Genomic DNA, 10596 nt, shown 5'->3' with positions numbered 1-10596 from the left:
AGGTTGAGTAAACATCCTTGTCTGATTTCTGATTTTAGGGAGAAATCATTCAGTTTTTCATCATTAAGCATGATACAAACCATTTTCATAAATGTATTTTATCAGGTAGTGCTCTACTATTACTAGTATGTGTGTGTGTTTATTATTAAAGGGTACTGGATTTTGTTAAACAATTTTTCTGTGCCTAATGAAGGTATCAATGTGGATTGTGATTAAATCTCATCTATTTCCTTTTCCAAACATGCCAGAGAAAGCAGTTAAAAATGGCATTCACTGAATAAATGATAACTTTACAAAAAAAAGTCACAAAATAACATTTTGAAAAGGTTTGTAGATAAGTAATCTAAAAATCACTTTAAAATATAAAAATATAAGTATATGAGAAATTTTTCTGATTAAAACAGTAAAACTTCATTTGCTGATTATAGGAAAATATGTTCTTATAAGAAAAAATGAAGCATAATAAATTAACATATGGTAATTATCACTTTTACATATATATATATATATATATATATATATATATATATATATGAAAAAGTACATGGTAGAATTACTAAATTTCTCTGGTAATGACAAACATTCTCCTATTCTAAAAAATTTCATTTTAAAATAGAGATTTGCATTTCAAAAGCCATTGTATTAACTTAATCAAAATATATCATGCTTTATACTTTATAAAATAGCATATTAACAATCATATTTATCACACAAAAGTTGAGAGTTGTGTTGTTTGGGAAGATAAAAACAATAAAATTCCCAATTATAGCTTGATTGTGCTCTGTGTAGTATATACAATGCCTTCTGCTTTAATCCGCTCCAAAATGGGCCCATAGATCTCCTTTGAGAAGGGCCCCATCAGGCCTTTGGCTTCAATTTCACCTGGAAGAAAATAAAAGTGTGATTATCATTTCAAAGATGGTGCTAAAAGTTAACTTCCCCAGCAAAAGGGAAGGTATCACCCCAGCAATAATCTCAGCATAACAGATGGTCGGAAGCCTGACATTAAAACAGCTGCTTATATGTTCCCTGCTAGACCATTACTTTGTCAAGTCACTGTAAGAAAAAGGGACAAATTTTGGATTGAAAACATAGCTGAACTCAGTGTCATTAACTGCATTAATTCCTGCCAGAATGAACAGAAACCAATCTGATTATTTGACCACTAGTACCTATTAGGATGGCTGAAACAGTAAGTCTGGGCACTTTTCATAACTTCCATAATGACCCTAGCCTTTACGGCTTCTTCACTGTGGTTCCGGGTTCCTCAAAGACCAAGTGAGAAGTTTAATTTGACATTATCTGATATGCTTTGTAGATGTGTTTGCTCATTATTTCACATTTACACATATTGATGTTTTTCACTCCCTTCCTTCTTTCAGACAGGCCAAATGGAGTATCATGTTCAGAGGTAATGCTTAATCATATTCAGAGGTAATGCTTATTGAATGTATATGTGATCATAAGGGGAAAGTGGAGAGTTAAAATTTGAATTCATTTATAGAGGGTTCCAGATTTCAGATGGTTTGACATATTGGGATTTTCAACGTTATCATGGTGTGTTCAATATAAATCAATGCATTTATATGGAATAGACACATGTGATATAAATCAACTTAGGATCTTTATCTTTTCTCAGGCTAGTGATATGCCATATGATACTCTCATGCAATGCTGGGCAGCAGCAGCCAGCCACAACTCCCAGTCAGCCATGAGATCTCCAGAGTGAATACCTGATACTCTACAGTAAACTGAGTTGCTAAGTTGATGTTCATTAGGCTAGGTGTAGTCGATGCATTTTCAACTTAAGACGTTTTCAACATACAATGAGTGCACCAGGATGAAAGCCTGTGGTAAATCAAGAAGCATCCATAATCTTAAATACTAAGTACAGACAACATGCTGAAATACAAAGTTAATAAACTAAGGTTCATAATGGAAGGAAATTAACATTCCCTTGTGGGTCCCTGTATGTTGCAGGAATTGACATGTTATTTCACCCAAACGTGACAATAGCCTTATGAATTAGGGATAGCAATACCCACTTTCAAGATGAAGAAAGTACTCAGAGGTGCTGAGTAAATGATAACCCATCACAACTATCTTATGACTGGGCTGGGTGGAAATTAGGTCTTTCTCCAAAGCCTATACTCTTCCCTCTCCACATGGTGACCTCCCAGTAAGGGATCTTCTCAGATAGCTCACTTTCAGTCAATGCCAGTGTTATGCTCAAGAGTAATTATCTGATGTCCAGCCCTGAATGACTTGAAGGTGATATGAAGACAGAATCAGCCCTTAAGTGAACAGAACTTACCATTAAGCAACATTTTGGCTGCCATGGCAGTGGGTAACCCCACAGTTTTAGCCATTGCTGAAAAGCCATTGAAGTCTCCATAAACCACAAGATCAATAGTTTTATTTTCTAAATGTCCAGAAGGATGTCTGATTCCAAAGCTGTCTCTCATCACAATCATGTCTTTTTCCTTAGGGCCTTAAAATAAACACAGACATTGAAAAATGCCACTATAACTCAAATAACTCATTATAACTCAAATATTATGTCTCATTTCCTGCTTGACTCCTTCTCCTCTCACAAACTTTCCTTCCCATTGCATATGGTCATTAGACCATTATCCTACTGTTTTTCAGACCCAGAACCAAGGGAAAAAAACTCAAGGAAATTAAAACTCTGATCATGTTCTTTTGTTGAGGTCATGATCACTGGCTATGCAGTCACAAGGACAGTACCATAGAGGCCACACACACAATTCCAAAAATGCTCCTTAAGTATTTCCTAATAAGTTACAGTAAAGCTATTTCTGTTTCCTTTCCCACAGTATTTAAGTTCATTCTTACCTAAAAATCCTCACACTCTGGAAAAACAGCTCAAGTATCCTTTCCCTCACATCCCTTCTCCCTATTTCTACTGCTTGGTTCCAGCCTGGCAATCTACTCCTCTAATTCTATTGTATGACTTGTCCTTAGGGATACTTCTCTATGACCCCCACATCGTACCATAGGAGAGCTTCAAGGCCAAATGCTTGGAAAGGGCGTCCACGATGGAGTCAGCCTGGGGGACTTGATCTTCCCCAAGTAAGCCCAACCTGAAAAGTACAAGAAGTGGCTGCTTTAATTCAAGCCCTATACATGTTCTTATTTGGGAAGCAGAATAGAGAGTCACAAATTTTATCTCAAAAGGACAGAATTGCAAGGTAACTGCCCAAGTTCTAGATCTCTCCTAAATTATAAAATGATGATGTTTTAACCTTTTGGAGTCCTCCCCAGACTACCCCAGAGATTGCTCCTTGCAGCAGAACAGAAATAATGCATTGTAAATCCACATTGTAAAAAAGCTTTTTGTGAGATTACAGATTAGCTGCTCCACTTTAAGTGTACCTGCATAACACACAGCAATTATGTGAATAAACATTTTAAAGTATTGGGGAATACTCAGAAAATCTCCTACAGGAAAGCGAAATCATACCACTTTATTCAGGAATAAATGAGAAGTTTTTCAAAATGAACATTTTCCAAATTTTAAGTGTCATTTAGTTCCTCTTTTTACCTACTTTTTATCCCCATATGAACATGCAGTAATCTCTCCATAGCAGACCAACATTAGAGCAGTTAGTTAACCCAAGGCAGATGCAAAATGCTTGGTTGTATCTTTACCTTTCTTTGACTAGAAAGGACCAAGTAATCATTGGTCCAATATATTTTGCTCTAACTTGAATGGGGAGTGCTTACCATTCAGCAGCCTCCAGCTGGCTTTTGTCCCCTCCCAGTTTCCTGAGGACAGCTTCCTTAAGCATATCACACGTGGAGGAGCGTGAAATCCCAACTAGGTCACAGAGGAGTTGTTTCTGATTAGAAAAATAAAGATAATGAATCTGACAGTATTATCCTATGTGTATACATGACTACACAACCAGTGTGATTCTATATCATGCACAACCAGAAGAATGAGAAGTTTTACTCCATTAATATATGATGTGTCAAAGTGCATTCTATTGTCATGCATAATTAGAAAAAAATTTAAATGAGGAAAAAAGATAAAAATACTTCAAAATTTTAAGTTAGAAACAGCAATGTGCATGCATCTTCACCCCTACACATTTATGCATGGTATTCCAGAATAATATTTCAGTGGTAAACACTCAATACTAAGTAAGGGAAATGTCAGCATATTTCTAGCTTTCATATATCCTCTCCATCACATTTTTCGCCCACTCTTCGCCACCCTCCAGCAGTCAATTTTGGCCAGGATAAAGTGGAAGGGACTTGGCTCTGTGGTTACCAATAGCAACCAGAGTGCTTTTGTAGGTTCAAGAGATGAGAAAGAACTGGCAAGTATAAAAAAAAAAAAAATCTCAGTGGCCACATCCTTTTCTACTTTCTAAACAAAACTTTTACCAGGCTCCCAAAGGGAAAGTCATGTTTTAAATCAGGGGTCAAAAAGTTGGTTCACAAGCCAAATGTGGCTCATCACATGTTTCATAAATAAAAATTTTATTAGAACACAGTCATTCCCATTGATTTATGTATTGTCCATGGCAGAACTGAATGGTTCCACAGAGACTATCTAGCACATAAAGTCAAAAACTTTTACAGTCTAATCCTTTACCAAAAAAATAAAAATGTGTATAAACCACTGTTCTAGACTACAGTGATCAACATACTGGTTCCACCCTAAGAATGCCTGCACCACCCTCTGCAACCTAGCTGCCTCAAACCCAGGTTCTCTTTAAAGGTATTTACTCATTACTATCGAACAGGTAAATTTATGATAGGTAAAACTTTAATTGAAAAGGATTACAGATGCACAAAATTACTACACTGAAAACATTGGTCCTCTTTCCCTGTGGTACATTTCTGTTGGCATCTCTGCTGAAATATGGGCACATTCGTGTAAATTGAATGATCAGCTGGTAACAAGCTAACACTTTATATTCAGTTCCACGCCTCCAAAGTCCCTTCCAACTCTAAGATCAAAGATATGGACATAAACTGAGTAACTAAAACTCAAATTAGTCATGGTTATGAATGGCCAAGTGAGAGGATTGGCGGGATTAGGGGTTAGGAGTCAAACTCTGTGATACAACAGCATCTCTTCTGGATTATCATATTCAAGGGCCCAAGTGACTCCTGCTACCATTATACAGTTGGAGGATCTCAGAGCCCAAAGCAGAGAACAAGTAGGTCTATTTTCAGAGCTCGGAGGAGTGATCCAATGGTACAAGCTAACATGGAAAATAGGCTTGATGTGTCAATCCCTGGCCTTCTCCATCCTTCAGTAGTGGTGAATAGAAGGAGACCTTTAGGGCAAGGATTTGTCTTCCTACTTCAGCTGCCAACTGCACATCTGATCATTTCAGAAGGCTTTTCTGAAGAGCAGCAGACAGCACACAATTCCCAAGTGGCTTACCCAGGTGAGAGGGTTGGCCTCAGGTCGAAGAGCAGGATATTCCTCTCTGTTGATCAGACCCAGTTTTACAAATCCATTCAGAGCTTTGGAATATCCCTGAAACAAGAATTACTAATCAGCATATGAAATTTTTCTCTTATAAGAAAACAACTTTCAAGATTTTTTGAAAAGAGGATCTATCTTTGTAACTAAATTAGAAAACATACTGAAAATAGTCATTTGTATTGCTGAGATGGATACAATCACCTCCAAGTTCAAACCAATAAGTAGTGGCATAAAAATTCTACTTGTTTATATAAAATACCTTGCAAAACTTGGGCCTTTATTCCTGTTTCCATGACTATGTGAGTGGTATTTTCGGACAGCATAAGGGCAAATTTCCATGTGCAATATATAGATAGAGTCAGTTCAGCAGACTGTTATTTAATAGAACAGTCAGTTTTGCTCTTTCTTATCATGGAAGAAGGAATTTATGGAAATATTCTCCAAAGCACATAATCCATTCTACTGATTAAGAACTGCTACCCTAAAATATATAGGGCAAAGGAAGAAAGGTTGAGAATCGAAGTTTCTAAAATGTGGATATGATCATACAACCACTCACATTAAAGTTCTGCATATGTCCTTCAGGTTACATCTGAAGTCCTTGGTATATTATATAAAACTCATCACAATGTGTCCCTGCAGCCTGACTCTCCATCTCTAACCATCCCTAAACATCTGGGCTCTTCTGCACCTGCGGCTCCTGTGTCTGCAACATGTTAACCACCTCTCTTCACCTGTGGAATGCCTGCCCCTCCCTTGGATCCAACTCTGAAACCCCAAGTGAGTGGACATTCCCTTTCCTGAATTCCATAGCCTTTGTACTACCTCCACTGGCAATTAATACGTTATTTTGTGTCTGTTCATCTGGACCATAGGCATAGAAAGCAGGACATTATATTTAATTATATTATATTTATTATATCATCACAATATATTACTGAGTATATATCCTTTACTCTCACACCGTCACGTCATTTTCCTACATTCCAGCATTTCATTCTGCTAAAGGAGAGCAAATTACAGAATAAAATTTTTGATTGACATATTAGGTCAAACAAACAAACAACAACAACAAAAACAGCCTTTGTTCTGTTTGCAAATCAGGGGGGGGAATGTGAATCCTGAAACAGGGAACTCAGTGGCTGCTACAATAACAGCTCAAGGATAAAGAGAGAGGAAAGTAATGTTGGAAAGCAACATAGTTTTTAATATAAATAATAGTTCCTGGTAGCCATCAGAGATTTCATCATTAAAAGTGTGGTCAACTGGTAATTTTCATATTTCTGCAAGGTTGTAATATTCTAGCTATTCAAAGAGGAAAAACAAAACAAAACAAAAAAAGGAACATGCAAGTTTGCTTCAATGATCTGACAGGTACTAAAGGTTTCTTAATCTCAGAAATATAGGTTTTGTTTTGTTTTTATTTTTGCAGTGCTGGGATTGAACCCAGGGCTTCATGCATGCTGGACAAGAGTTCTACCATTGAACCACATTCCCAGCCCCAGGAATAGTTTTATGGAGACCTCCAGAAATGAAGCTACTTTATAGACTGTCTTCAATAAACACTGAGCAAAACTGCTGGCACATTTCAGGGGCTGAAACCTCAGAGATGAAAAACTTAATTCCTATCCACGAAGAAACTGCGGACCAGCAGAGGGTCAGATAAGACAGAAAAAAAAAATGATGCCTGGCAAACAAATAGTGATTATAAGTGACCACTGATGACCAAGCTACCATAGAATATTATTGGTGCTATGACAGAGGTGGACACAGTTGTGGGAGCACAAAGGAGCAGAAACTGGCATAAACAAGAAAGGGGTGAGTCAAGGGCAAGGATTTAGGAAGATCCCAGAGAAAGGTGTTACCACACTGGATCTGGAAGGACAGCATGTGACAGGCAGGCAGAGGATGTCACCAAGGCCTCCCTGTCATATTTGAATGATAGTGTCTTATCTCCAGCCCTAGAGAGTATGTTTGGGTTGCTGAAGGTTGCCATAGCTTGCTCAGGGCAGTCCTCAAGACAAATACTGCAACGTCTTCCATGGTCAGGGGTTTCATGGACTTAGCTCTTATTCATACACATTGAGGGTTCTAGTCAATACTTAAATCTGTTAAGATCCTTTATTCCTAAGTCTGCATGTTTAGCAAAAGACTATACTGAAAACTCTCCAGAAATTCTAACTCCTGGACTCCACCTCCAAAAATGTTACTACTCACATAGAACTAATTGAAGAAAAACAGATCAAGAAATCTTCCAGAGCAGGGGATGGCATGACTAGTTCACACAAGAATTTCTGCTGTGCCTACAGGCTTGTTGGGGAGCCAGGGCTTTTAGGTCTCTTAGGACATTATCACTGACATCTTGTTTAACTTTGGACAATGAGCACATCACACTCATAAGAGTATGACTGCCAACCTGCCCTCTGGGAGCTTATAATCTTTTGGGGGAGACAATAAAAATACACATATAAATAATACTAAAATGCTAGGAAGTAAATATTGGGAGACACAAAACCAATAGATGTTTCAACAAGTAAGAAATAAAACGGTTGTCTTTTCTTTAAATAAATAAATAAATAGAGTCTGTGGATGTAGCTCAAGTGGTAAGGTGCTCACCTAGTATGCACAAGGCCCTCAGTTCAATCCTGAGACCACAAAAAATAATAATTACTATTATATAGGAGTATGAACCTGGCAGACATTATGCTAAGTGAATGAGTCAGACAAAAGAGAAAAATACTGTATGATCTCACTTATATGTGAAATCTTTTTTTAAAAAAAAAATGTCAAAGATCAAATATGCACAGATAAAGAATAACAATGGTCACCAGGATCCTGAGGCAGCAGAGTGGTCAGGAGAGTTTGGGAAGGGGACAGAATGGGGGAGAAGTTGAACTATGGATGCAAAGCAGCAGATAAAAAGGATGAAGCTCCCAAGTTCATGGCCATACAGAACTCTGAATATCAGTTTATTGTGGATACCAGAAGATGTAATAAGTTAAGGATCTCAATATGAAATCAACCACTGATTTCCATTGACAACTAAAAAAAATATTTTAAAAACTTCCAGGTGTGCTTTGGGGAAGTCCCTCTCACCCTGTCCCTTTCCCTAGCTCCAAACCAGATGTTTTGAATGAGACTGACTCCACCTTCATCAATATGGAATATCATAGATCAGACTATACTTTTACTCTACCAACCTCGGAGATAAATCCCAGCTAAAGAGACAAAAATTACATTTTTAATGATTAGAAAGATGAGGTTTTATATTTCCACTGGATTTGACAGAGTGCAAGAAGTAAAGCCCCTGCCACCCGCCTGCCACTGTGTGGAAATCCAGACTGCAGGGAATCCTGGCCAAAAGGGCTGGGGAACAAAGAGAAATTGAGTCCTGGTGAGGCCCCATGGCCCCTAAATCTCACAAACCTGAACCTGCTTGCCCCTGACTGCTAATAAGGCATTACATTCTCCTTTGTGATTTTTGAGTTGACATCTGACATTCTAAAACTGTTAATCAAAAAAGAAAAGAGGCTGTGGATTGGTTTATCATCTCAATTACTTTGATCAATAAGGGAAATTAAGTATTCACACACTCACATCAAAAATGGCAAGGTGTTTAATCTACAATACAGTTGCTGACCTTATACCTCAGTGTCCCCCGCAGCAGCGTGTGGGCAGACGGAATGCCGTAGATCTCAGCGTATCTGGTACTGTCTCTATTGGGATACCCTTCCAGATTCAGTCCCGGGAAGTAATCCATGGAAGTGACTGCATCCAAAAAGGACACCCCTCCTGTGACGTTCACGACCTGAGAACATTGAAGAGATGCAGGTGGGGTTGCAGCAGAGCTTGATCCCCTTTGGGTTCATCTACATAAACTACCCCAAGGAAACAGAAGTTTAAGTAATTAAATTTTAATGAAACCACCATAATCAGCATCCCAGAGTCAAACTGTTTCACTGTTACCATAATTTATAAATTTTTCAATAAACTTATGAATTACGGTAACACAAAGGCAAAAATAACAGATACTTATTTAAATGGCTTCTATGTTCAAATCAGCATGGCAATATTCTTTTTTTTTTTTTCACTCTCACACCCTCTTGAATGCCATGTCAGGCATGAGTCATACATTCCATTCACACAGCTAGCATTTATTGAGCAGCACTATGTATGTCCAGGGATCACACAAATTGTGGAGAGAATAAGGACAGTGATGAGTAAGATGTAATCTCTGTCTTCCATCTACTCTTTTTCTCATTGAAAATTAACTAGATGTCTATCCAGTACCTGGAACCATGAAGTAGCAACTACAAAGAGCTCACAGCCAGACCAGTACATAAAACTTTGTGTACATGTTAGAGGGCAGGTGAGGTTGTGAGGAGATCTCCCTTCACAACAAAGACAATAATGAGAGCATACAGTGAAACTCAAATAAGTACTACCCATAATCGTATGGCCGATAAGTTAATCATGGATTCCCAAGCTCTTTGATATCTCACCACATCTTTTACCTGTACCTCCTCCCACACGCACATTCAAAATGCAGTAAAGCTGCATGACCAATGTAATTCTGCAATCTGTACACTCAGAAAAATGAGAAATTATATCCCATCTGACTCAAATGTATATGTCAAGATCATTGTACTGTCATGTGTAGCTAATTAAATCAATTAAGAAAATAAATAAATAAATAAAGGGCAAGTGGAAAAAAAAACAAAATGCAGTAAAGCTTTTTTTTTTTTTTTTGCTTGGTTTTGTCTTTATTTTAATTGGAGAATTACATTTTCTTTTAGTTTGTGAGGTTTGTGGTTATCTGAGAGATAATGGAAAGAATTCTGAAGTGATAAAATCAGGGCTGAGACTTTGGGTCAGGGATCCTAGTGAGCTGGATTTTGTCCTGGCTGCACAGCGAGCCACCATCTCTGACCACATCTCTAAAACTGTACACTGGATAAGGCACAAAGAGGTTTCCAGGGGGCCTCAGGACGAACTCAAAGGAATTTTCCCAAAGGCAATGCTTTGGCTACACTTAATTATTCCCATAGTTATTTGCAGATGGGCTCCACATGTGCCTTAACATGAGCAATCAACACCTCATCTCAATATGGCGGAAGACCAGGAGG

The 10596-nt window shown here is 37.9% G+C and overlaps 1 protein-coding gene across 4 annotated transcripts in view; it reads right to left on the bottom strand.

The window, feature by feature from the left end:
• Positions 1–525: 525 nt before the first annotated feature.
• Positions 526–10596, bottom strand: part of AASS (aminoadipate-semialdehyde synthase) — a 53757-nt gene continuing 43686 nt past the window's right edge. For all 4 annotated transcript variants that reach the window (XM_081285331.1, XM_081285333.1, XM_081285332.1 and 1 more), the window contains 6 exons: positions 9111–9278; positions 5426–5521; positions 3748–3863; positions 3016–3104; positions 2315–2491; positions 526–882 (listed from right to left, as the gene is read on the bottom strand). In XM_081285331.1, coding sequence (XP_081141457.1) covers positions 764–882; positions 2315–2491; positions 3016–3104; positions 3748–3863; positions 5426–5521; positions 9111–9278 — 765 coding nt within the window. In that variant the 3' untranslated portion in view covers positions 526–763. The remainder of the gene's footprint in view (positions 883–2314; positions 2492–3015; positions 3105–3747; positions 3864–5425; positions 5522–9110; positions 9279–10596) is intronic.

This window comes from Spermophilus citellus (assembly GCF_964194105.1).
Source record: "Spermophilus citellus genome assembly, chromosome: 3".
In the NCBI taxonomy this organism is placed as follows: domain Eukaryota; kingdom Metazoa; phylum Chordata; class Mammalia; order Rodentia; family Sciuridae; genus Spermophilus; species Spermophilus citellus.
Note: the sequence above shows the minus strand (reverse complement) of the source record. Positions and strands in the feature narration are given on the sequence as shown.